The sequence below is a fragment of the Muntiacus reevesi genome, chromosome 2 (genome assembly GCF_963930625.1).
Source record: "Muntiacus reevesi chromosome 2, mMunRee1.1, whole genome shotgun sequence".
Taxonomy (NCBI): Eukaryota; Metazoa; Chordata; class Mammalia; order Artiodactyla; family Cervidae; genus Muntiacus; species Muntiacus reevesi.
Window position 1 is genome coordinate 187025165 of NC_089250.1, and position 27883 is coordinate 187053047.

The following is a 27883-nucleotide window of genomic DNA, read 5'->3' on the forward strand; positions in this document are numbered from 1 at the left end:
AACAAAACCAGGCCACAGGGGAGTGAAGGGGATGGTACTTTAAACAGGCCGGTCTGTCGAGTGTTCTCTGCTTCCAGGCCATTTGCGAGGAGTCTTGAGGAATGACGACAAGGAGGAAGAGATCCCAGAAAGACAGGGAACTGTGAAGGCAAAGGCAGTTTCCGAGGAAACGGAAAGAAAGTCAATGTGGCTGGGCGGCCCAGGCCAAGCGGAGAGGAACGCGGAGATGAACACAGAGGAGGCGGGGCCCGATCCTTCAGGGACTTGGGGCCCACAGTGAGGAGATTCCTCACTGATTTTATTCCCAAGGTGATGGCTTTACAGCCAAATTTGCTTGTAGAAGAGCGTTCTGGCAGCTCGTGGGACTTCTCCAAGCCCCAGTGGCTCCTGCTCCTGCGCCGCCAAGCGTGTGACGGCCAGCTTTGCCTCTGCGCCGTCATCGCCCCTTGATAGCGTTGCTTCTCCCCTAAGTCCTGAGTCCCCTGGGGACGCACCCGCCCCCACACCCCGGCTCCGTGACCGAAGCGCGCAGCCTCGCCGGTGGCGCGCGCAGCCCCGCCGGTGGCGCGCGCAGCCCGGCTCGGCGGAGGGTGCCTGGGGCGATGGCGCACCGCTGAACCAGAAGTCTGCGCAGAACTTTCCCCCTGGAAGCGGGGCCTCCCACTCGGCGCGGGACGTGGATTCCGGCCGGAGGCAGCGGGGGGACTGGCGCGTGACGCAGGCGGCCGCACGTGGCCCAGGAGTGTGCCGCTGGGGATAGGTGCGGGGGCCGCCAGCTCGGCACCCAGGCTCCCGCACGGGGTTCTTCTCGGCTTCGCGGCCGCTGCGGTCTGGTCTTGGGACAGTGGCCCCGGGGGTGGGGTGGGGGCTAGCGCCTTCGGGGAGGGGGGCGCGCTTTGGTTGGGGGCGGCCCGGAGGGTCCCCCAGGCGCTACGCAGAGCGAGCCGCAGGCCTCCTGGGCGCCCCGCAGGCCGGTGGGAGGGCCCGTGGGCCTCGCGACTCGAGAAGTTTCTCTTTTTTTATTTGAACGCTGAGGCTCAGCTTGTCTATCTAAGAAATGGGTGTGTGAAATAAACAGCTGGCAAAGCACTTTGCAAATCTGGCCTCGAGCTGGGCGTCTAATTCACTTTCATTTCCCTCCTCCGTCTGGAAGCCCAAGGGGCTGGGATAGCGGGCCACCACCCCACCACACCCCTCCGTCCCAGCGGTGCGATCACTAGACTTGATTTTGCGTCCCCCGGGGCGTGGAAGCGCCGGAAAAGCCCCCGCGGGGTGCGGTCGCGGAGCCGGGTCACGTGACTCCTGTCGGCTGGCTCCAGGCAGCAGGCCTGTGCGCATGCGCACTTCTCCCCCCCCCCTTTTTTTTTTTTTTGGTAGGCTCGGACGCAACCACTGTCAACTCCTCCCCCTCCTTCATCCTTCCTGACATTCACTCCCTTCCCCCCGCCCTTTGGTTACGTTAGGCGGACAGGCCGACTAACCAATCACGGCGCTGCATTCATAGGCTGGCACGCGGAACCGGTCGGATCGGACCAATGGGGGCCCTTGGAGCGGGCGCGCCCCAACCGGGCAGGGGAGCCGGGGGCCGAGTGGGCGGTGGTTCCCTCAGTCAGCATGTGGGCGGGGGAGGGCGGAGACCAGCAGCCGCAGAGGCGTCGACGACGACGGCGGCGGCGACGACGACGTTCCTCAGTCTTTGGGGTGGGCTCGGCGGCGCAAGCCGGTCTGCGCGCTGGGCTAGGCGGTTTGCGGCGGCAGCGGCCCTAGGGAGGCCGCGGCGCCATGGCTGCTGGGCGGTAGACGGGCTCGAGCCGGCGAGGCAAGGGGAAGCGGCGTTGATCCGGTCCGCGGCGACCTTCGGCAGGGCCCGGGGGTGGGGAGGCCCGGGGAGGGGGTCGTCTCGGGCAGCGCGGGGCCACGGGGCGGGGCTCGTAGGCCGTCGGGGTGCAGGAGGCCTGGGCCGCCGCGAGGAGCCGCCGCCGCCGGTCGCTGGGTCCCGCCGCCGGGCCGCTCGACGACGACGCTCCCGCGGGGGCCCCGCCTGAGGAGGACGCGGCCGCGGCGGCGGCGAGGCCGCGGGAGGCCGCGGAGGATGGAGGAGCGGAAGGAGGAGGGCGAGGCCGAGATCCAGGAGCACGGGCCCGAGCACTGGTTCTCCAAGTGGGAGCGGCAGTGCCTGGCCGAGGCCGAGCAGGACGAGCAGCTACCCCCGGAGCTGCAGGAGGAGGCGGCGTCCGCCGCACAGCCCGAGCACAAGCAACAGAAGCTGTGGCACCTCTTCCAGAACTCGGCCACCGCCGTGGCCCAGCTCTACAAAGGTGAGGGCCGCCGCCGCCGCCGCCGCCGCCGCCATTTTGCGCCCCCGCCCCCGCGGGGTTGGCCGGCCGTCGGCTGGGGGATCGCCCCGGGGTCGGGGGCTCCGGCCGTCGCGCCGCGTCCCCGCCGCCCCCTCCCCGCAAGATGGCGCCGCGGGAGGCGGGCCTTCTGGAGGGGTCGGGCCGGGAGGGGGGGCGACTGGGGCCGGGCTCGGGGCGGGGTTGGGGGGCGCCCGGGCTTGGGGGCCGCTTCCCCGGCGGGGCTCGGGAAAGCGGGTCCCCTGCCCGCTTCTGAGGCCGGGTCGCCGGCGCCCCCCGTCCCCGGGGCCCGGGGAGGGCGAGGGAGGAGCCCCCGGTCACAAAATGGCGAAGGGAGGAGGCCCCGGGGCCCTATTGTGCCGCAGCCGGCCTCGGGGCGGGGACTGCGAGGGGCCGCCTCCCTCCGCCGCGCCTCGGCCCCGGGCTGCGCCCCCCTCGCCCTACGCCCCGAGCTCCGGCTGCTACCTCGGCCACCCCGCCGCCAAGCCCCTCTTCTCGTCGGGCCCACCACCCCGCGCGGGATCCCGAAACTTGAACAAAATGGCGAAACCTAATATGGCCGTTCCCGAGTGATTGACGCCCAAGTTTCATCGCTTGTTCTCTTTCTCTTTCTGTCTCTGTCTTTGTGTGTTTCTGTGTGTGTCTTTTTTTTTCTCCTCCCTCTTCCTTTCGTTCTTTTTCAGACCGGGTGTGTCAGCAGCCAGGACTTTCTCTGTGGGTTCCCTTCCAAAACGCAGCTACCGCTGTCACGAACCTCTACAAAGGTAAAGAGAACCTGCGGCCTTGTCGCTGGCTGGGAAGGGGGCGGGGCGGGGGGGGAGAGGGCAGCTTGCGTCCGGGTTTCAGTCGGGTGTTCTGAGTGCAAGGGGCGCCTCGATCGCCAGAGTATTTCTTGCCCCTGAATCCAGCCACTTAAGTCTCAGCTTGCAACTGGAGGATTTCGCTGGTGTTATGTCATCTCCAGATAATGGGGTCTCATCTGGGGTCGTTTGGCTCCCTCGTCCGCATTTGGCGGTGTCTGGGGTACTCTAGGTGGCTTCCCCAATGGCTCAGTGGTCAGATGCAGGATACGTAGGAGACTCGGCTTCAATCCCTGGGTCAGGAAGATCTGGAGAAGGAAATGACAAGCCACTCCAGTATTCTTGCTTGGAAAATCCTCATGCACAGAAGACCCTGGCAGGAGCCGTAGAGCCGCAGAGAGTCGGACACGACTGAGCACGCCTGCAAGGGGCACGCTAATGTCATCACTGACAGGAGGCTTGCTGTGCGTGAGACCTCCTATCAATCCCTACCCCAGATTCCAAATGGCAGTAGTGCCCAAGTTGAGAGGCCCAGCGCTCCAGCTGTCCAGACGTGCCGTTGGGGCATCTGGGGAAGAAGAGTTTGTCTCAAGGACAGAGGTGGGAGGGACACTTTTCTGGAAAAGGATCTCCTGAATGGCAGTTTCCTGCAGGCCTTGCATTTAGGTTCATTCGAAACTAGCTAGTTGGAATAATCTGTGCTCACGTGAACATGCTGTTATTCCCTAGCAACTGCATCAATTTGCTTTTCAGAGCTAACCTATTTGACATCTCATTATAGGTAGGAAATCTGATCAGTTTGAGTTGATTTGTGTTTTTTGGTAGTCCCTTTATGCAGTTAATCCCGCCCGCCCCCATACGTGCCTGAATATTCTTGGCCATTGCACTCAGTAACAATGGGTTTAGATTTTGTGTATTACTCGATTTTTGAAGATTTGGAAATTTGGGTTTGATTTTTGGCAAGGATTCTGTGGGAAAAGGAATTGAATGAGTGTTAATTTTAGTAAAAATGTAATTAAGTGCTTTTAAATGGCTAGAAACAGCTGATAATCGCAATAGAGCTTTGTGCATTTCAGAATTCTCAAACTAGGTTGAAACAGGCTGTGGAGCAGACTTGATTCTCAGATTTTCATTCTTGTGTAAGAATGAGCAAATTAAGATAGTATTCTTTAGGGGAAAAAGTCCTTTATTTTGGATTTCCTGGGTAGATCTTGGAGTTTTTTGGGATGGTAATATGAGAATGTAAGATTAAACTGGTGAATGGAATGTTAATTTCAGGGAATGAGGATCTAATAGTCCAGGCTTACTGAGAAAAAAGGGAAACGATTAAATGGTGTCCCAGTGGTCAACTTTGATTTTATGTAGCTGATTTGCTTAAATTTTGACTTTTAGCATCCTTTACTATTGGAGAGTTTTGAACATTCTCTGGAATTGCACTAGGTTTCACCCAAACAGGAAATTTTGAAATATTACTTGAAGCTCATTTCTTGGAAAGTTCCAGTTTCTGGGAGTATAATTTACATACAGTAAAGATCATTCATTTAAGGTGTATAAGTTGAATTTGACACTTTGTTAGTAAATAAGGTATATCTATCCCCTCACCCTTGCCCCTGGCAAGTACTGATTTGATTGTTGTATGTATGGTTTTTTGTTTCTTTAATTTAGCAAATAGAGCTGTATAAGGTGGAGCCTTCTGTGACTGGCTTCTTCCACTTTCCCTGTTTTTGAGATGCTCCTTTGAGTTCACGTTGCTGGTATTAACAAACAGTTCAGTACTTTTTCCCCTTCCTGACTGGTGTTCTGTTGTGTGGAGGTGTCACAGCGTATCCACTCAGTTTTAGCGGTTGTTAGTTAGTTTCAGTCCTTTTATGTGCCAGGCTCTTTGACTAGGCCATAGGCAGGTATGAATGTTCTATGATTTTGGTGCTGTTGGTGTGCTCCTGGAATGTATTTCCTTAGGACTAGAGCTGGCAGCTTTCTTTAGTGTTAATTCTTCATATAAAATGGACTCAAACTGAACTCTGAATACATAATTTACTTGATTTGAAAATGCTTCTTATAGTGTACTAGTTTTTCTTTGTTGAGAAAACTTGATGAAAGACATTGAATTCCTTTTTAAACAGACATGAAATTCTTGCATTATTGCAAATGCTAGATTGTCAGTCCAGCCTTAGTTTTATTTTTTATCCTATTTCTGTAAAATGAAACACATCCCTTTTTACCTGAGGAGTGGTTAATTGTGGTTTGTGGAATTTGGTTGTGTAGCAGCATTATTGTTTAGCTGATTCAAGGAAAGTGGATGAGCTCTGCAGATCCTCACATTCTTCCTCCTTTTTAGGGTGTGGTCTTCAGAGAACAGGAATGCAGCTGATTTAATAATTGAGCACTTTAAATAGAATCAATAAAATTAGCAAGGTAGTGTCAGAGTACGTGCAGCTGTAAGTAGTGGTAAATTTAGTCACAGTTCTGATTCAATATCTAAATGTAATTCCCAGGAGAGAGGTGGGTGGGGAGACGGTTTTGAGGGATCCCTGTAAATGGACAGTGCTCTTGTACTTTGTATGATTAAGCACTTATCTTACAAGCTAAAAATGGCTCATTTTGCCTCCCCCAGCCTAGGGAGAGGTTGGCACTTTTACTAGTTTCTTGGTAACAGCTACAATGAGTGCTTAGGAAAGTCAGAATGAGGTAAAAGTCTAGCAGAGGCCCCTTTTGATTGCCTGTGGGGTTTTGAAACATTGAACGTTCAGTTGGTTTGGTTACATGTGGCTGGAGACTTGGAGGAGAGTGAGTTGGGGCGTCCTTGGTGTGGACAGAACTCAGCGAAATGGACTGCATGCTTCCTCCCACTTCACATACTAAGTTGGATCAGACATGGGCATCTTTGGAAGGATGAAAAGGGAAGAAGATTCTGATGACTGGTGGTGGTTTTTACTTTGACTTGGTAAATTTAAAGTAAGTGCTGTTTGTTAAATATTCAGTGGGGTTGTGTCCCTGGCTTAGTACATTTTTTTGATACCTACAACTAAAAGGGAGTGAAGTTACTAAAGTTTTTAACTTAGTCCAGGTTGATGCTTACCTGAGAATTGTTTGCCTCTTATATCCACCTCCCATTTCCTTGGCTGACCGGTTTCTCTCTCCTGACTCATTAATTCGAAATTGCTTCTACTGTCAGTAGAGGCTGACGCTGGGGCTCTCTTCTCCAGAACAGAGCCGTGCTGCGGAGCCTCCTGGTCTTGGGAGGCGGGCGCTGGCCTCCGCTGGCTCTGCAGCAGCTGCCTGGGAGCCAGTGCGCGCCTGCACCGTTCCTCACCGCTCCTTTGTTACTGCTCTTAGGTTTATCATGTCTTTTCTGATTTTTGTCTTACATTAAGCTCCTCCACACTTTAAAACTGTGTCTGAAACTTGAGTTGCATACTGACTTCTACCATATATGTTGAGATCTTATGATATTATTTATATTAAAGACGTTTGTGGTTTTCTCCTTGCACAGCTTTTGTCCTCAAGGTGTGAATCTAGCAGTACTTGAAGAAGGCCAGGAGCATTATCATGGAGTCCTCTCCATGATGATTCTAGTTCAGATTTTAGACTGTTCTTTCTACTTAGTTGTATGGCCCTGGAGACAGATAATGGAACAAAAACTACTTCACTAGAATTGCCTTCATTTTCTCAACTGTAAATAGGTTTAAGTACCCACAACTTAGCAACCAAGCTCTTAGTATATGCATGTAGTGAGTGTTCAAGCGAGGACTGTGTTGGTGGTCACAGACTATGTGTTGGTCCTGTTTTTCAGACGATGTTTCTGGCTGTGGGCTGTGCTTACATGAAGGGAAGAAATTTCCTTCTGTTGGAATAACTTTTGTGGTGTGTCTTCATCTTTCCCTAAAAGGGTGAAATGTTAATAGAATTCACAGGGGAGAAAAACGGTAGGATGCCCTTTAAAGTCCTTGGTTTTGAGACATCTCGATGCCAGATCCTCCATAATATGTTGTTCTCAGTTCAGTGTGACCCTCTTGGGTTTGTATGTGAACTAAAGTGAACAGAACATACTGAAAATTTGTGGCGAAGGGTGTTTTAAATAACTGGTCGGAGAAAGTATCTAACCTGCAGGCAGACACTGAAGTTTGAGCTTATGTTTTGACTTTGGAGTTGGTTTGTAACTCTCCTGCTACAAAAAACCATTGAGTTTTGAGACTGTTGGGGATTCCCTTGGTGGCTCAGATGGTAAAGAGTGCCTGCAATATGGGAGACCTGGGTTTGATTCCTAGGTCAGGAAGATCCCCTGGAGAAGGAAATGGCAATCCACTCCAGTATTCTGGCTTGGAAAATCCCATTGATGGAGGAGCCTGCCAGGCTACAGTCCATGGGATTGCAAAGAATCTGACAGGACTGAGTGACTTCACTTTTACTTGGACAGTGTTCAAAACATCTTAGTATGGATTAAGATTGAATACCCAGAGTCTCACTAAGTAGCAGCCTCAGTCATTACTATTACTGTTTATCTGTGAAGTTTTACAGAAGACAAGTTGGTTTCTTACGTGTAACTTCTCTGTAAATGAAGGTTTTGGCTGCAGAGACCAGAAGATAAAAGTCAGGCTGGACACAGGTTGGCTGCTCTCTAGCGTGAAGCCTGAGGGTGGGATGTCTGACTGGGCCGGTGGCTCAGGCCTTCCTTCCTCTCCTTCCCACGTGTGGGCCTGCCCCTCTGGGCTTTGTCATTAGGCTAGTGTCAGTATGGTAGCCCCTGGAGAAGGAAATTGCAACCTACTCCAGTATTCCAGCCTGAAAAATCACACGGTAGAATAGCCACAGTTTTGGGGTTGTACAGATTTGAGATTAAACCAAACGCTTCATCATTTGAGCCAGTGTGGAGGAACTTTCCCCAGAGCTAGCCAAACAGACTTGGAATACCTCTAGGAGAGGGAGGACACAGACTGGATGGCAGGCAGTCAGGCCACTCTCATCCTCCTGGAGTCCTGTCATTCTTGCTAGGTGAGGATTTAAGTCAGTATGTAAGTTACCTAGAAGTTGGTGTTTATTTTGGATACTATGTTACTGAATATATAGAAATTATTTCCTTAAAAAAGTTGAAAAACAGGTTTTTTTGGACATGATTCATAATTTATTTCTAATGAAACAGGCAATATACATATATTTTCCTAGAGCAGGGTAGTTGGCTAGTGCAGATTTAATTCTAAGTTCAAATGTTATGTAGTTGTTAGTGGAAATGTGCTTTGGTCTATCTGCTCTTTTCTGGTTTGTAGGTCCTCTAAGAAAATGGAAGATGGCTTTTCTGTTGTTGAGGAAGAAATCTATTGTAGAAAGAACTTTTGCTGTCTAACTTTGGGTGAGGCCCTTTGAGCCTCAGTTCCAATTCCTTGTTTATGAAATTGGGCTATCTGCTTTGGTTAACTCATATATGAAGTCTCATTATGTCTGTTTCATTTAACAAAACTTTGTATTGGGTCTTCATCTCAGGAATCATTGATCCTTTGACTGCTATCCCTTGCTAGTGGTGGAAAAATGAGACTAACAAAAACACTTGCGTTCAATCAATGTCAGCTACTTTGTTGTTCAGTTGGTAAATCGTGTCCGACTCTCTTCGACCCCATGGATGGTAGCATGACAGGCTTCCCTGTCTTCCACTATCACTTTAGTTATTACTTCAGCTACTTAATATAAAAACTTTTTGAAGCAAAGATGTCTACTGTTCTGTGTATGAATCAGTTTGTTTCTTGAATATGGAAATGAATGTGTTGTGATTAAAGGTTAGATTGACATTCTGATGCCCTTGGACTTTTCCTAACCTTCACACTATGGCTGTTTTCTACAGTGGCTTTGGCATCAGTAAAAGTGTTGGACACAAGACTGTCCCACAGCTTTCTGTGCTCTGCACTTCTAGAATTTGGTGGTCTAGTTGACAAAGTTCAGATGTATTCAAAACAGTCTTTGGCCGAGAGCTTTCTGAAGGCCATCTTTGAGTGTTTATTATCCTACTAGACCCTAAAGTAACCTGTGATTAAAAATCTAGTTATTCCTAAGATTCTCCAATAAGCATTTTATCTCTTCTCCTTAGTTCAGAATGTGATAAGGTTTCATTTTCAACCAAGTAACTCTTCAGAATTCTTCAGCATTTGTTCAGTTGCTAAGTCATGTCTAAATGCTCCATCCCATGGACCGCAACACTCCTGGCTCCTCTCTCCTCCCACTATTCCTGGCATTTGTGCAGATTCATGTCCATTGAGTCAGTGATGCCAGCCAATCATCTCATCTCTGCTGTCCTCTTCTCACCTTTTGCCTTCAGTCTTTCCCAGCATCAGGGTCTTTTCCAGTGAGTCTGCTCTTCGCATTAGGTGACCAAGGTACTGGAGCTTCAACATCAGTCCTTCCAATGAATATTCAGGGTTGATTTCCTTTAGTATTGACTGGTTTGATTTCCTTGCAGTTCACGGGAGTCTCAGGTGTCTTCCCCGGCACCACAGTTGGAATTCTTTAGCGCTCAGCCTTCTTTATGGTGTTAAAGAACTATAGTGTCAACATGATATTCTTGGTTTAAGGAAATGACTGAGATTGGATTAATTTTTGTGGCAGTGTTTGGCTTTGGCTTTCAGGATATGCTGTAATGGTGTAAGACCAAATTTATGCCCAGACAGTGCGAAAGCATGTGCCTGAAGACATTAGTGTTCAGTCTGCTTTTCTCCTGTACCTCTCAGTCTGTAAGAGTGTTTACAAAGTGCCCAGTGTGTTCTTGGGTGGTTCTGATGTTGAGACTTGCGCAGAACTTTTGGAGATGAAATGATTGGTCAGTATTTTAAGAGGTTCACAGCTTGTTACATAACTGCTTTTAAAACTATGACTATTGAGTTTTCCAACTTTGTTGAGCCCTGTAATTAAAGCATCAGCCCTTAGCAGACCTGACTTTGGGATTTCCTCATGTGTTCAAGCAGAACAAATCACAGCCCTTTATTCCCAGGATTGTCAGGTGTTTGTTTTGTTAAAACCACCTCACGTGGTTCCTTCCTCTGGCTCTTGAGTTTTGTATCAAGTTCAGCCTTTCTTATTTGCTGTTCTGTCAGGTGTACCTTTACATGCCTGGTTCATCTTACTTTGTGTTGTCTGTGCTTGCTTCAGACTTGTTTCTTGTACCCCTTTCATGCTTTCAGCTTTTTCCCTTTACTTCGAGTTCTGGGCTTACCCCCACTTGGTTCTTGAAAAATAAAATTTCTTGGGTCATTCTTTGTGGAAACACAAACTTCTCTGGTTAAGAGCTTGATTACAGTGATGCTCTTAGGGCAGGTTTGTAGAAACCAGGTTCTTGTAGATGCATCACACTGGACAGCTGCCCTCGTTTTTGTGGTCGCATGGAGTGGGCTTAGTTTACTCCATAACTTAATTTCTCTTAAAAGTGCTTCCAGCTCTTTCACAATAACTTAGCATCTACATGCAGCCTTACAAGGTCATCCTCGAGATTATCCACCCTTTATCTAAGGTTGGCTTCATCTGAGTCTTTAAGATTAAGAGATGGGAAGGCACTTATCCTTGTAAATGGACTTTTAAATGGGATTCACGCTTTGTTGATGATAAAATGAGAAAACAAGGCATTGATTCACACTGTAACTTGGGCATACTAGTAGTGAGACACTGCAGAAATCATTCAGGAGTAGCATTTATATCTGTAAAATTAGAAAGTTGTGATGGAATCTGTTATTTTCTAGAGTACTCCCATGACCAACTTGTGCCATTTTTCTTTTTAGCAACAAGAACTGATCATCTGCTGAAGAATAGGCTTTATTATAAAGTTCTGTTTGTGCTACCCTGTTGCTTTTTTTTTTTTGTAATTATTTGACTGTGCAGGGTCTTAGTTGTGGCATGTGGGATCTATCTAGTTCTCCAACCAGGGAATGAACCCCAGGCCCCTTGCATTGGGAACCTAGAGGATTTACTCCCTGGACAACCACGGAAGTCCCCATCTTTTTTAATAATGCAAATTCACACAGCTTGGGAGCCCCTGTGATGTTTGGATTGTTATCTTTCTGGGACACAGCTCTTTATTCACTGGTTTGCTTATGCTTTCAGCATCTACTTTAGATATAGCAGATAGAATTAAAATAAAAGCCAGGAAAAGTAATAGAGGAATGATTCTGTGTGTTAAGTGAGAATTTGTACTTGGGGAAAGGAACCATCTTCTCTAATGTTGTTAAAGATGTATTAGTGATTTTCCTGCTAAGGTAACAGCTCAACTAAAAATAAATTACAGTAACTTGAATTACCAGGTATTTTTCTTTCAACTGTAAAGCCACTAAAGAGGCGGGCATCATGATTTTTTTTGTCTAGGGACAGGCTTCATTTAGTGAAAATTTGGATTTAGTGTGTACAGGGGGCAGTGTCTACAGGGAAGTGAGGAGACTAGTCTTGAGAGGTTTTGGGACAGGGTCTTTTGGGCATGGTTAGAAGTTACAGAAAACTGTTGGGAACTGGAAGCAGAATGAAAACATTCCTAGGAAAATGAGTGTGGCTTTTTGTTTCCACAGTGCTATTGGGTTTTGGTGACTAGTCAGTCAGTATTATTTTTCTCTTAAATTCTTAAGATATTTGCTACGGCTTTTGTGTGTGTGTGTGTATTTGTGTATGCAGTCGTGTCCGGCTCTTTGCGACCCCTGTCCTCTGTCACATGGGGTTTCCTCTGGCTCTATCCATGGGATTTCCCAGGCAGGAATGCTGGAGTGGGTTGCCATTTCCTCCTCTAGGGGACCGTCTAACTCGGGTTGAACCCACGTGGTTTGCGTCTCCTGCATTGGCGGGTGGATTCTTGACCACTGCGCCACCTGGAAGCCCTGCTCCTGCTTCAGTGTTCCCAGTTCATGGTGCCGAAGCTGTCACTAGGAGTGCACATCTGAAGTGACAACAGGACTCGCAAGAAGAGCACAGCCTGAGCGACGTGTGTGGCAGTGTTTAGTCATCTGTTGAAGGATGTGAATGCGCCTGTGTAGAATTTCTGAGAGTTGGTCTTTCTGAGAGACGACAGTGTAACTTAGTGGTTAAGACACACAGACTCTGGACAAAACATTTCAGCTCTTGAGTTCTGTGGTGGTCAGCTGGTGCCTGTTTCCGCAGTTGCAGTGAGGGCACAGTAGTGCAAGGTATTTGTGTACCTTTTTTCTCAGGTGAAGCTGGGCAGAGTACCAGTAAACTTTCAGTGATTTACCCATTGTTAGCATTGTTAAATACGCTAGGTTGCTTAGATTAAGCTTTTTAAGGGAACACTGAAATGGTAATAATTTGGCTAATAATTAGTCCTGCTTTTTATCTGATTTTTTTTTTTTTTTAAAAGAACAAGACAGAAGTTCCAGGAATGTGTGATGTGTTTACTGAATTTAGGCCGTTGTGATTAGGTGTCATGTATAACATTTTAAACATGAATGAAGTTCAATGGAATAGATTACTGATAGACTTAAAGAGCCTCCTACTTAATGATACTCATTTTGGTGAATTTGTAAATTGGTTTTCTGTAGGAGGGAAGGCACCTTGGTTCTACTGATGATCATGTATCTTTTTCTTTTTTTCTAACAGAAAGCGTGGATACTCATCAGCGAAGTTTTGATATTGGAATTCAGATTGGCTATCAGCGACGCAATAAGGATGTGTTGGCTTGGGTTAAAAAGCGCAGAAGAACTATTCGTAGAGAAGATTTGATCAGCTTCCTGTGTGGAAAGGTTCCTCCACCACGAAACTCTAGAGCTCCCCCAAGACTGACTGTAGTGTCCCCTAACCGAGCTACTTCAACGGAAACTAGCTCATCTGTAGAGACTGATTTGCAACCCTTCCGGGAAGCCATAGCTCTGCATGGTAAAGCCGTTTAAACATATTTCTTTGGAAAAATGGTTAAGAGTGTGTCTGTGGACCCAATTTCACATTTAGGTTTAGATCCAGATATACCATCTGTTTTTTGTCTATAATAGTAACTACTTGCTCTAGAAATGTTTAAACAGAATGTAAGCTAAGAACTTACATGGGCAGTTTTTGAATGTTAGCCAGCCTATCCTAAAAACTGTTTTTAGAAAAAGTTAGTTTGAGCTGATTGGTGTTACAATAACTGCATCTTTTGCAACATTAATTAGAATTTATTGCTTTACACTTCTGTTGTACATACTCTCTTACTCTTCTGAGTCAGAGGAAGTTCTTGTGTCTTAAGAATTCTGTTGCATTTATAATGGCCTGGAGAGCCTAGTCAGTGACAGGCAAGTAAGGCAGGTAACTGTTGGGGGAGTTCTCATGGGAACTCCCTTTGTTAGCTTAGGTTACTGAGTGTGCCTGCAGAGGGTGAGTGTTGATGGACTCGAGGAGAGGACAGATGTGAGAATAGTTGGGTTGACTTTCCTTAAGTCTGTTGTCCTGAGGACCTTGCTTGATAGTCAGGACCGTCAGAGGACAAGTCCATCTCCATCTCCCCAGGCCAGACCTGCTGTCAGATGGCCTTCTTGGCTGAAGGGTTTAAGTCCTACTGGAGAAGCCTGGGGAATGTACTCAGTAAGTCTGTTGTTGCTTGTTCTCTAATACAAGCTTCCAGATAGAAGTGGGAGAGGTATTCTATAGATCATTCAATACTGTTGTAAAAATACAATCACAGAATAACAAGACTTGGTGTTGAAGCCAAGATGAAAACATGGATTGTGCAAGTGACTACGCAGATAGCAGTCATTAGTGAGTTAGGTCATGAGCCTTGTTAAAAGTTAACATTTCTGGGCCACAGTGTAGGTCATCTAAAATAAAGTAACCTGGTAATAAGAAGTGGGATATATACAAAGAACTTCTGTATCATCGAAGTTTTAATGCTTATAGAGCATTTTCTCTTTGGCAAGCATTGCTTCTTTATACCTAAAACCCCATTCAGAACATGGACTTGGGAAAAGTGTTGTTATTCTTCCCTGTCCTGATTGTGAGTTTATGATGAGTTAAAAACACAAAAACATTTTATTGCAAAAAAGTCTATGATGTATGTCCAAGCAGTACTTGAGACTGCTTGCTGTTTCTAACATAGTGGAGTTTATGAAACTCAGGCAAAATAGAGATTGATCTGTTCTATTGAATTAAGAGTTTCACATCTTTTACCATTAGGTTTGGAAAAAATTACTAGACGTGTACAATTTGTTAGATTAATTGTAGTGCATGTTAGTATTTGATGTAGTTGTGTTTCCTTAAGCATTTTGATTTTCTTTGTCATCCAGTGGATTTATGATTCATTCCATACTTCTAAGAGTCTTTTTTTTTTCCCTGTATTATACTCTTATAGAAGACAGTTTTGAGAAACATAAATGCCACTCTTGCTATAAAATCTTTACTGCAGTTGTACACATTGTAAAAAGGACAAGCCAGCAGCCCACCTCCCACAACTACTATATTCTCCAACTCCCATTACGTTTTCTTAAATTGAGTTTGTTAAACTTTGTGATTTATTATTTTACTGAACTTTGGGAGTTTCAGTGTTAAGTTTAGGAAGGTACTATTTATAATTTTGATTTGTGTTTAAGTTGTGATGGTTTTAAAAAGTTTAATTTTAAAGCTATCTAAAAAATAACCTTCCACTTTGATAAATTTATGAAGTAGTGCCGATAACAGAATACATTGGATTCCCAGCGTTCATGCACTGAATTCACATAGTTAAAAGGTGAAGTTGCAGTGCATTAATAGAGCAGCTTGTAAAGAGTATACAGAAACAAGTTATGGAGTTTTGTGCTCTTTTGGTTTTAAAGGACATCCATGAATTGAGAATGCTAGTCTGAATTGAGTATTTTGAGTAAATGATTTCTAATAATAGGGCATTGTTAACTAAATTGTAATTTGGATTAATGGCTAACTTTGTAACCTGGTGTACTAATCTAATTTATTGAATAGTTTGTAAATTGAAGTCAAAATTATTCAGATATTTTGAAGTATATTTGGAAAAATCCTAATTAGGGTGCATGCTTGTCAGAATTTGGTTTTGCATATAATTTTCATCACCAGATCTACAAAATGTGAGGTCAGATTGAAGTTTTTGGGGTTCTTTGGAGGGACAGGCTACGTTTATGAAGTTTTGGGGCCCCAGGGGGAAGTAGGAAAAGAATTGTCTGACTTTTAAGTTTCTAATCAGAGCAAACATTCGTGTAGGAGGTCATGCTTGTTTATCTTTATCCACAGAGGACCTCATGTCCTCACAAGGGAGTATTTTTTTTTTTTTAATCAGCTTCTAAATTCTCATTTCCACCAATGCTCCCAAAGATGCTTAAAATATGTTCTTTATTTGAAGAAAAATGGCCAAGACATAATTGTAGAGTATTTCATGTTAAGACAATGAGGGTCTAATGATAAGGTCTTTTGATAAATATCCCTCATGACCTTAGACTCAAATATGCAATTGCAATTAAAAGTATTGGGTTGACCACAGGTTCTTTAAATGAAACTTTTGGCCAATCCAATACATCAGTTAATAGTTATCAAACAATTTCAATCAAAACTGTCAGCTAATGGTTACTGAGGTTTAAGGAATATAATCTAGTGCTTTATTTTGGCACTTGTTTGCAGCATATGTTGTTCATTTTCTGTGTACATGATATGTCCTCATTTGGATACTAACGAAAATCAGAGAAATGCATTTGCTATGTTGATTTCTCCTTTTCTTAATCATCTTTGTCTTAAAGAATATTATCTAAAATTTACTGGGAACTGGATTCATAGCTGGCACTTTGTTTTTGTGTAAACAGATCGCAGATAGACCAAAGATCATCTGGACCATTTTGTGGTTCCCTGCCTGTCTTCTGATTAGCTCTCTCTTAGCCATCCTTTCTCTTCTAGAAATTTTCCTTTTCTGGTCTTCTCATCAGGCTACTTTGATCTCTGACCTTTCAGTGACTTAGGGGAATAGGTTACATTCCCCTGTATTTAGCTGTTAGCTACCTCCTGCAGTCCTTTAAGGGATTTTTGAGTCTTAATTTCTAAAATCTGTCCTTACAGTTCAGATCCTCCCTCCAGACTGCTCCAGACCCTGTTGTGCCCTGGCCTGCATCTCCACCAGGGTGTCCCCAACTACAGCAAAAACATGTTTTCCCTCATTTCTGCACTCAGCAGATGTGTAGGTGGCAGATACTGTGCAGTCTGTAAGGAATATACGATTGACTTAAGGTGCTTCCTTTTCTGTTGAGGCCGGTGCACACTTGGATAATTCATTTTAATGTCATATGTAAGGTGTTCTGGGGTCAGAAAAGAATGTTCCACAGTGTGGTGTAGTGATAAGTTCAGAGAAGGCTTTTCTGGAGAAGGGGAACCCTGGGCTCTTGGAATCATCTCCTGCCTGTTCTTGCCTCCCAGTCCTCTGAGTTGACCCACTCTCCAGTCCACCTTTCCTGTAACCACTGGAGGGATCTTTCTGCTCTTGTTGCTTCTCTGAAAAATACTGTTCACTCCCCTGTGGTGTGTAGGGCAAAGTTAGAGCTCAGCATGACATTGTAAGGCCCTTGTCAGTTGGTCTGACCTTGGGTCAGGTTTCTTAGCAGTATTGTGTGTCATCATCTGAATACCTTCATGGTTGTTTCTAAGCTTTCTCTTCTGCCTGTTGATCCTTTCAGACTCATGGGACGTCTCCTCTGGGACGAAGCTTGCCTTTGGTCTCCCTGTGTTCTGGTCTTCCCTGAGTGGGGCATCTGCTTTCCTTGCCCATAGACTGGGGGTGTGGTGGGGCAGGGCTGTCTCTGAGCTGCTGGCTGTGACAAAACCTGAACTAGGTATGTTCTGAGCCTAACACAGGGTTCAGAGGTCTGTTAAGTCAACAGAGCAGAGAACTTTTACAGAGAGTTGAGACTCAGATTCCCTGGGTGAGTGCAGTATGAGGGTGAGGAGAATGGAGGACAGAGCAGGTGTATCTTAGGACTGTTGCACAGTGAGCTCTTCACCCCGAGCAGCTGAGACTTGGAGCCGGGCCTGAGGATGATGAGGTACCATCAGAGCGGCCCTTTAGTGTTGGGTCAGTACGGTGTCCTTCTGTGGGGTGAGTGGGGGGAGCTGTCCACATTTACCCAGGGTTATTGCCATCTTATTGATGAAGAAAGGCTTATTTGACTAAATTAGACCAGGTCAGTAAATGTTTGAATAGATAATCCAGATCTGTCTGGCTCCCAAATTCAGTTACCTCTATTTGTACATTTAGGGTTCTTCATATCCCCCCCCCCCCCCCCCCAACAGGTCTCTAAGCTTATTTTTCTTTGCTAAAGGCATTAGAATATACATGAGTTTGCTATTTCTTCCTGGGGGTTTTCCCCATAAGTCAATCTGGGTACATAGGCTTGATGATCAATGGCTGGTGACCTGTATTTCTGGTTTGTTACAGCAGGAGGAGTATTCAGGCTTTGTACCTAGGTTGGGTTCCCAGTATGACCTTGGACAGGGTGGCCAGCCTCTCCAGGGCAGTCACCTCTGAAAAGGTGTGAAGTGTGTTGTTTGTAAGGCAATACGCAGAGTGAGAAGCCAAGCCCAGCACCTAGCCTTTACACAGGTAAAGTGTTCTTTTTGCCTTGAGAGGAGAGGACTTCCGGTTAGTTCCAAGTCCTGTGAGCCCCTGATGGTGATACTCCAAAAAACAGGCCTGGAGCTCAGGTGGCCTTTGAGGGTACTTTGCCTTTCCTTTTAGTAAGGGTGGCCTTTTAAATGTGCAGTTACTCAAAAGGAAGGGATAATTTAAAGTTAGTGTTAACTATCTATTTATATTATTACTTACTAAGATCTTGAGGTTGTTTCATGTTGGTATAAACTGGGGAGGTTGGTGGTGGAAAGATTCTAAGCTGATTTGACTTGCCCAAGCTTCTGTTGTGTCTAGAAAGCCTTAGATTGAAGTATAGTCTCCTCAGAGGAGTTCTGTTTGTCATCATGGGGATTGGATGAAAAAGGTTCAGAGTTAGAATGGGGCCAGGAGTGAAAGAGACCTGGATGGGAGACCCGGATGGGAGAGGGTGCTGCAAGTTAGACCTCACTTATTTGCTAACTCCATTAAAACCTTGCTCTCGCTCAGATCATCTCAGAGGGTCTTCGCACGTTTCTAGCCCTGGTTCAGACTGTTCCATAGAAATGGAAGACACTTGGGTTTAGTTCCAAAAATCATTTTGGTGGCATTCTTAACTGCAGTACAGGGAGCTAACCCCATTGGGCCTGGATTTGATTCTGTAAAGTTACTCAGTTCACACGGGGTGTGGTGTTAGAGAGTAGGTACTGGTGGGGGAACCATTGCTGTCACTGGCATTTGGCTTTAAGATGCCTCCTTGCTCAAGTTCCTTCCATGTTGTTTAAACAACATCAGTTTAAAAAAAGACAGCGGGCTACTACCCTTTCTAAGTACTGAAAGGGTCTTAGGCAAGTGCAGGCACTCTGGCCTTTGATATGATACTGGAGAATTCCCCCCCTTGCCAAAAGGGAAAGGTGTTTTTTAATTTGATGGTTTGTTTTGTTCTGAGATAATGTGTTGTGCATTTAAGAAGACATAGTATTTTAGTGAGGGTTGAAGTCAAGCAGTTTTAGTCTGGAAACCCTTGTGTGTGTGTGCATGTGTCTGTGTGTGTGATTGGCTGGCTGATTGGTGTTATGTAATTAAAATCCTTTTGTGAAAGGTGTGGTCGTTAAATGTGTATTGTCATTCTGTAGTCTTTCCTATTGCCCAGCATTTACTGAGCACAGTAAACAGCCAGGCATTCTGATTTTCAGACTAGTGATAGGAGCAGATGATACAAAGATGAATCACATACTCTCTCAAGGAGTTTCTAGCCTAATAGGATTGTATTATTAGTCAGTTTGAGGCATGTAATCCCAGGCAATCAGATTGAGGCACAGTTCCGTCACTTTAGGAGTTAATAGGCTCCATATCTGGCTTCTCTCTTACATCTGACAAAGTCTTTCTTTTTGTATGTGGTGATCCTTAGTCTCTTAAATCATTAAGGTGCTTGACAAGATTCTTGGATCTGGAGAGACGGAGTGTAGGGCCTTAGAAGAAAAAGACATTCATTTGAAATCATTCAGGGATACAAGGTTAGGTCGATATCTTTATCTAGAAAAAAAAATGTAAGGCAGATTCTTAATTTGTCATAAAATGGCTCCCTGCTTCCTCTGGTGTTTCTGGAAAGCTGTGATTTTAGTCAGCATGGACCAGTAGGGTTTTCTCTCTCCTTTGAGCACAGGTTCTGTTGTTTTTGTTATTTCTGTCACAACATTTGGCCTGTGTCTGGTAACATTGAGATCTCCACATTTAAGAAGAAATTTGAGTATTTATTGATGCTTGGTTTGTGTCTCTTCTATCACTTTTTATTTCTTCCATTGATAAATACATAGAAACAAACGTTGACAGTCACACAGATACTTAGGTTAAGTTCTTTTAAACTGATGGTACAGTATGAAAGAAGCTTCCTGGCAGTTTTCTGTTGCAGAGACTAGACTAGAGCTGGCTTGCGGGGGATTTATATCTCGTCTTTGAGAATCCCTTCTTCCACCTCTTGCCCACACTCCTAGCTCAATGTGTGGAACACAGTAGATTCTTAGTAAATGCTTGTTGAATGTTACATTCTGCATCTTCCTGAAATAACAGAGTTGTCAAGTTATTTCACAGTAAATGTTTGCAAAACTTATTTGGGTATTAAGATGTAAGAGATTAATGCACCAAAAGCAAATCTCATCTCTTAATTGCTTTAAAAATAATCTTCTTTAATTGAAACTCTTCTGAAGGCTGGAATTTTTTAATTATTGCCTTTGTTCAGACCAGCCTCTGAGAGGAAAAACAATCAAGGCAATTAAGATAGCATTAAATTTTTGATGAAAAGTTGGCATTTTCTGTTTATTAAGATTTAGATATTAGCTACTGAAGTTTCTTGGAGATAGGGCTTAACTAAAGCTTCCAGCACTAATGATACAAAACTTAAGAATTTGCAGTAAAATTTTCTTGGACACTTTTTTCATTGAGGTGAAAAAGGAGTCCATGTAGCCATGCCTTAAAGCCATTTTACTCACCTAGTATTTCCTTAATAATCCATTGGTAGTTGTGAAATAGTTTTATCTTTTTTTTCTACTAGCTTTCTGATTTAATAATACTGATTTCTTGGAAGATTTGAAAATTTCCAAAAAGTGAAAAATTCAGTATCTTGCTGTCCCAGTTTACAGAGATAACTGCAGTTAAATGTTTGGTGCATTTTCTTCCAGTCTTTTTTTTTCAATGTATAAATATTAAAATTATTTCATAGCTGAGATCATACTGCATATATGGTACTGTATCTTGATTTTTTCATTTTGACGTCGTGAGCATTTTTCCCGTGGCATTAAAACTGTCTGAAAAATTGAAAGCATTTTGGGCTGTCAGCATAACTGAAAATGTTTTCTTGGTGTGACACATGTATCTTTGTAATTGGTTTGATTTAGTGTGCTTTACTTCAATAAAAGTTCAGAATTACAATTCACAGATTGGGGTGGGGAGTGGTATCTACTTCAAATTACCTCAGTCTTCCTAGTAGAATGCACTTTTTTTCCCCGCTTGAACTTCTCCCCCCTGTGCACTTAAAACACGACATTTACACACATTGCTTACCTAAAACCTCAGAATACAACTTTGTGCAAAGGGAGTGTGTCCATTTGAATAGTGCAAGTCATTCCAAATGCAAGGATGCCAGCTTCTTAGGGCCCCCAGTCAGGATGCTAATCAGTTGGTCCAAGTCGTGGGGATTTCACATCCCCCTTCTGCCCGAGATGAGAGAGCTGGTGGCGCGCAGACCTGCCCGAGGGTCCTGGAGCTGCGCTGAGTGGATCCGCGGTCACTGTTGTAAACAGTGACTGGTCGGCCTTGTCTCCTCCGGGGCGGGGCGCGCAGGTGCTGCAGGAGGCTGGGGGGCCAGCAGAAAGGGTAGAGGCCGCCTCGAGGCCACTTCCAGGGCTGCGGGTTGGAGGAAGGGAAGCTGGCTGGGTTCTGCGTTTGCTCTTTGTGCCTCTGTGTGACCTAACTATGTGCTGGTAAACTGGAATTACATGTAATTAATTCTGAAAACAGGATTTTCTTATGACCCTGAGCATGACGTTGGTATGAAAATTATAGTTATGTGCTTTTAACAAATTGCCATGTAACCTAGATTCCTATAACCTGGACTGTAACTTTTGTTTTCCCTCCATGGGAGCTTTCAGAGTATGATTAAATCCTCCTAATTGTTTTTTTTTGTTTTTTTTTTTTAAACCCCCACTCCTGCACTAATCATTTAAAAGGAATGCAGACACTTTTTAAAACGATGAAGTTTATCTTGTATTAAGCAATGGAGACTTTTCTGTCTAATCATACTGCTTGTTCTACTGCTTTTTGTCAATTGATATTCCCATAGCCCTTTTGAAAAAGTGTGTTTTGGTAGAAATTTAAGTCGTATGCCCTTGGGCCATACAACTTAGTTTTTAGTTCTGAAGCATGTTTAGATTCTCTGTACTTGTATAGGCCTGTGATTGTTTATGTGGCTTAGCTAAGGTTTCCTAAAGCATCTCCTAGTAGCTGTCATTGGTTTATAAAATAAAATTTGGGTTGTTTAAAATACATATATTTTTGGTTGTTAATCTTAATTTTTTTGTTTGACCCTTGTGATAAAATGTCTTCTTTTGGGGAAGATTAGTTAAACCTTGAAAAGAATTTTCACTGCTGAGAGTAGAAAATGAAATAGGTAATGTTGCACATTGTGACTTATGCTTTAGCTGTCAAACTAAGCCCAGGGTCATACACCCAACAGAAAAAGATTGTGGTTTTCTGGAAGTTACTGGGGGAGTTTTCAAAAGGACCAAATTGATGTTTTAAAATCTCTCTTCTTTTTTCATGGAGGATAGCAGTTGAAGCATTTGCTTGAGGTGACTCTTCACTTCTGATGGAGCGTTTTTTGAGCCTTGAATGTTAAACATACAGCCACGTGGCTCCTACATTAACAGGAAGGTCATTGGAGCAGAGTTTGTTCTTTCTGGGGTCTCAAATGCTCAGGGGATTCCGAGTTTAATTACTGAAATAGCCCAGTTTATTGCTGAGGGCCTATGTTTTGCATAATTACCTTAGATCCTCCTGCGCTATGAAACAGGTATGAAAAGGTTGTCTCAATATGTGGACACTTTTCAGTAATAATGTTACAGGCTGCGAGATTAGGAAAAAAGAAGGCACAGCTGTCCCCCTCAAGGGGTTTAGTCTTGATGGAGAACTTAAAAACTGAAAGACAAAAGACCAAACCCAGCAAGTTGGAAATAATTGAGTGTTATCTTCATGACAAAGACATATAAGAGCCACGTGGGTGTGTTTCCTGACATTGGAGAGGTGAATAAACGTCTACAGCTTTGGATTTCAGAGTGAGGGGTAAGGCCTTGAAGCATTCTGTTATGTGCCAGACGCTGTGTTCCGTTCATGAGATACAGATGCAAAGACACTGTCTATGGGAAGAGCTGAGCAGTGGTGCTGTGCTGGGACACCAGCCCAGGGTGTCCTTTCCTGTCTTACTTTATTTTAATAAAGTTGTGTGAGCTAGGGAAGAAGCAGTGTGGGCTTTTTCCCCAAAGGTGTTATGTTTGAGAGGGCCAACAGTTAGAAATAGGGATGGGCCCTTAAGTTCAGGAAAAAGGTCTGTTCCTGTGGCACTGATGTGGGAAATGACTCCTGTAGGTAAGCTTCAGGGGCTAAGGCTCTTCGCTGGCTGACGTCAGCCAGATGGACGGAAGAGAAGGCCACTGAGGAAGGAGCGGGCAGGCTGAGAACAGGAAAGAGTGTTTCAGAGGAGAGGTAGGAGAACCTGGCAAGTTGCCCAGGATGGGAGGCGGAGGTGGGAGGGACCTGGGCTGCAGGCAGTGGGGAGTAGACTTCGGAAGGCAGGTGCAGACCAGGCCGTTTTTAGGAACTGCAGATGAGTTGATGCTGGGAGTGAAGGATTGAGTGTTAGGATGGGATTGAAGAGAGCGGAAGGGAGCGGAGCCACAGAGAATAGACTACGAGGTAGGCTGGGACCCTCAGTTCCTGAGGCTACTTCGGTGCTGAAAGAATTGAGACTTGAAGAGAGAGGTGGATAGAGTTAGGAATTTAGATTCTGCCTGCGTCTTGGGTCCCGGCTCTTGCTTGCTAGCTGTGTGACCGCCAGTGGCTTACTTGTTAACCTTGGTTTTTCATCTGCAAAAGGGAGAGGATACAGATCTTATAGAGTTATTCCAAGGATGAAACGAAAAAGTGCTCACTCAGTACAGTGCCTGACCCAGGAAGTACTCCAATATGAGTGCATTTATTTATTTTTAACAGGCACTGGCCTTGGAAAGGCTTAGAGCCGATGAGAGATGAGGTCAGATTTCCCCCCTGGCCACCAGTGGAAGGGCGACAGGGTGCCACTTCTGCCCAGAGGGCAGTGAGAGGACTGGTTGGTTCCTGCAGGAGGGAGTTAAGAGCAGTTTAGAAAAGGAGGTGTGGGCTGCAAAGGGCACCTGGGAGGTGTTGGGGCCTACCAAAGATTGGAGGACATTCACGGGCTATCTGTAGAGTGAGAACGGTGTCAAAGGGAATTTAAACGCTTGGTATGGTAAGTGGAAAAAGGATTCTCTGCTCCCTAATGATCAAATTTAAAGTACATTTACAGAGTAAATTAGAATGGGTCCCTAGGAAATCAACCTCTAAGCTGACTTGTTAAGATAGGAGTCCTGTTCTTCGCAGGAGTGTTGATTATACTAGATTGTATCAGTTCAGTCAAGCAAGGAAGAAATTCATTATGAGACTCAGATAGCCCAAGGGGGGGTTCAAAAGAAGGAAAATCCAGTGAAGTCAGGTTATTGAATCCAATGCTGTGGCGTGTCTCCTGGCCCCTCTCATGCCTTTCACAGGTGTATCCCGAACATTTAGAAACAGAACATACAGTTTGCCTCCTTGGACTGTTCAGGGGTCTAAGGAATGAGTGACCATGCGTGCTGGAATGCTCTGGATTCAGTAACTTCTAACCTTGTACGCAAGGCAGCAGGAACTTTTATACCACCCTTGCTCTCCACCCTTCTCTGAAGGGTTAGAGACGATGTTGAGTTAGGCTGTCCTGAGTACAGTCCAGACCTTGGGGTGAGCGTGTAGGTTGATTTGTCCAGGGCAGAATCACTTTTTTCCTGATGTCTGAGGATCATTTTTAATAGGGACCACCTTTAAGCTTCAATAGTGTATTGTTGTAGATGCTAAATTATAAAGTCACTTTATAGAGATGTCAGGGTTGAGTTCACTCAGGCCTGGAAATGACTGCAGGCTCTCCTGTGTGCGCACACAGTACAGGGGTCTGTTGGCACAGAGAGGACAGCGAAAATGTTCTGTTTAAAGCCAGCACCTCCTCCCTCAGCTCTTAAGTTATAGATAGCGCTTACCTTGTAGAGGAGCTGGCGGGATTTCCCGATGGATTTGTACACCTAACAGGGTGCCTGCCATATATCATAAGCTTCCAATAGTTGGTAGTTACCTGGATTGTAAATATTGGTTAGTATTACCAATGAACATTTCCTGTGTCAGAGCCAGACGATTCGTTCCTCCAGGAAAAAAAAAAACTGCTCCCCTGTTGAACCCCTTTGCAAGGAAAATAGGCAGACTTCCTTTGACGCGATGACGACGTTGAAAGTAAAAGTGGGTTGCTTTCAAGAGGGTGGAATAATCGAGCAACTCTTAAAACCTTTTTTCTTCTTCCTAGGTCTTAGTGGTGCAATGGCTAGTATAAGCGTGCGTTCGAGTACCCCAGGCTCTCCTACACATGTAAGCAGTGGATCGAATGCTAGTCGAAGGAGAAATGGACTCCATGATGTCGATTTGAACACTTTCATATCAGAAGAAATGGCACTCCACTTGGACAATGGTGGAACTAGAAAGCGTACCTCAGCCCAGTGTGGGGATGTCATTACAGACTCACCAACCCATAAACGCAACAGAATGATCTAAACTGCAGACATTTTCCACACCCACCATGCTGCTTGAAAGCCACTTGATCCTCAACATATTACTATTATTGCAAAGGAAACATATGAGGCCATCTTCCATTGTTCACTGTTTAAGACAAGTGAATCCTATAGTGGTTGCCATAAAAAGAAAGTTCTAGGTATTTATAGTAGATGCCTCTTGTAACTATGGCTTTCTTAAAACTATAATCCTAGCAGAGGACATCAGATACCGTGTTGTAGGGTCCTCATAGGCAAACATATATCCGTTTCAAGGCTAAAAGTGACCTTAACTGTATTTATTCTCAAAGGGAAAGGAAATATCAGATGTTTATTTGGTTATAGAATGGTTTTTTGGGGGTGGGGGGGAGGGTCCGTTTCCTGCTGTGTTGAGTATTTTGCTTCAACAGTATTGCCAGGTTCCTATAATTGTCTAAAACACACGATTTGGCTTCCTCGTCAAATCTCCAGGCTTCCATTTTTGCAGCAGCACTGTACCACACACCTGGTTTCTCTCTAGTAACAGCGTGCAGCTCTGAATAATTGTTGAACTGTGCCCTATTTTTTAGTTTTTGAAGCAGTCTATAATTCTGGTGATTGTGTGATGTAAAGAGGTGCTATGACGGTCATGCAGTTAATACTGAATCAATACACAGAACTTTATTGGATTCACTTTGTGTGTGTTAGTGCTCCAAAAGTAGCAATATTAAATTGCCCCACTCCCCCAATTAACCCTGTAGGCGTAAAATAATTCATTTTTAAGACAAGTACTACTTCCCAAGCAGGGTACTATCCTTATGGTAAATGTAAACATGTTGACTGCATTCATGGTGACCTGAAGTAAAGAGGTCACGAACTCTTGAGAACGGGCTTCCTTTTTGGTTCAGTATTAGTGAGAGGGAGATGGGTGGTGGGGGAGGCTCGCCATTATAGTCTTTCATATTCTGTTTTACGTTTTTCATGAATGTTCTGCTTTGTGCAGTTTCCGTTGGAATGGGTGAAAGAGAAAGGTCTTTTGTCTGCTAATAATGTGATCCCAATTTAAATAGCAAAACCCAACTCTCCAAATCCCTCTCCTAGAAAGTGCAGTTTGGAATCTCATTCTGGGAAAAGATGGAATCGCATGGAAGTCCTCTAGATGTTAGGTTAGACCTAAATAAAAGTTCTCAATAGATGCCTCTTTTGAGTAAATATAAGACCTCTTGTAGCTACAAAGTTTTAGAGCATGTTTCATCTTCATTTTTAATATCTTGAACTGAATGGTAGTCTTTTTATAGATGAAGAACTGATGTCAGCCTGCCAGGTACTGTAATTTATTCTATCATACTATTATATATATATATATCTCTCTCTCTCAAGTAGGACAGTGAAAATGTTTCCTTGCAAACTTACAGTTCAGTATCAGTTACTTCTTGTTTTTTATCCTTTAAAAACTATTGCAAATCAGTGTAAGGGTTTTTCCAGTAATTACTCACAGCACTTTGTTAACGTTTGCAATTTTCTCCAGCCATTTAATAATCTTTGAAGAAATTTTGCTAAGTTCACCATAATATTCATTGATGGGTGGGATGTGAATGGAAATGTGTGAGCTGGAGTTCTGTATTCACTATAAATACAGCCCTTATTTAAAGAAAGTCAATTCCATGCTAAACCTAGGAATGAAAGTGAGGTGTTTCCAAATTTTTGCAAGAGTGGATTTTTTTTTTTAATATGATGGATGGGAAGAATTGTAACAGTTTATCATTATACCGGAAATGGGCAAGCCTATGTATTCTCAATACTTTACACTTCCCTTTGGAATATACCAAGAAATGCATTTGGAGTTATCTTTGTTTTTCTATCTTTGTAAATTTAGATTCTGTAATTGGGTTTGACGGTGTGAAACGTTGCTCACAAGAGGTCAGAACTCCTTTCTAAAGGTTTTTGAGGCTGAGGAACACATATTTAATCTCCCCTTTATGCCTTGGTTGTAGTTCCTCTCTCAAGGTTAGTGACAAAAATTTTTTTTGGTGGTTTTTGTTTTAGCTGGTGCTCTGAATCTCAGTACCCTTTACTCTTGATTGTCAAATTTTGATAAAATATGTGCCATTTTCTTTGGTAAGAGAAAGCAGGTCTTCACGTCTGCCAGAACACAATTTATATATTGGCTCCATTAAACTTTTGAAAAACTTTAACATTTGTTACTTTTTTCCATTGCATTCAATTCTAAATGCGCTTTGTCACCAACCGGTTAACTCCTTCCCCATCTCCACCCCATTGCCAAAGACCCAGGAGGTTGAAAGGAAGGTAATTTCTCTTAGGAAAACTTAGTTCTGACTGCTAGATTTTTTTGCAGCCTTTCTTTGTGGCATTTCAGATGCAAAACAAATCATGGAAGATTGCATATTTGTGTGATACTTTTTAAATAACGTTGAATTTCTTTTTTTCTCCTCCAGTCTCTTTGAGAACAGTGTAGGCAGAATTTTAAAACTTAATGTTGGGGGAACAGAACCTCTTTTCATCTTAAGCTAGATTCTCGGATTCTTTTAGACGTCACAGCTCATGAGTTGTGTTCCCGTCACCTTAACTTGGCATGAGTGGGTTGAGTTATCCTTCTGCAGTGTTTGAGCATGGCTGAAGCATTAAAAACTTATATATAATGTTTAGTATTTTATAGAGCAAAGTTAATGGAAAGCATTTGGCTGAACCTAAAGACCTGCAGTCAAATTCTTCAATGTGGTTTACCCTACTGGATTAGTGGTACACACCTTAAATCATTCAATGAATAAATAATTTAAAAAAACAAAAAAA

General features: G+C 44.3%; 1 protein-coding gene across 1 annotated transcript; it reads left to right on the forward strand.

Annotated features, from left to right (window-relative positions):
- The first annotated feature begins 1507 nt into the window (after window positions 1-1507).
- HAPSTR1 (HUWE1 associated protein modifying stress responses) lies at window positions 1508-27883 on the forward strand. The gene is made up of 4 exons (XM_065924313.1): window positions 1508-2318; window positions 3038-3118; window positions 12725-13000; window positions 24853-27883. Exons 1-4 carry the CDS (start codon window positions 2093-2095, stop codon window positions 25095-25097), a joined length of 828 nt encoding a protein of 275 aa, XP_065780385.1. The 5' UTR covers window positions 1508-2092; the 3' UTR covers window positions 25098-27883.

Excerpts from the sequence above, each read along its gene's own strand:
- HAPSTR1 (XM_065924313.1), top strand. The coding sequence starts at position 2,093 with ATGGAGGAGCGGAAGGAGGAGGGCGAGGCCGAGATCCAGGAGCACGGG. Across the intron at positions 2,319-3,037 it reads CGTGGCCCAGCTCTACAAAG|ACCGGGTGTGTCAGCAGCCA; the intron begins GTGAGGGCCGCC and ends GTTCTTTTTCAG. Across the intron at positions 3,119-12,724 it reads TGTCACGAACCTCTACAAAG|AAAGCGTGGATACTCATCAG; the intron begins GTAAAGAGAACC and ends TTTTTCTAACAG.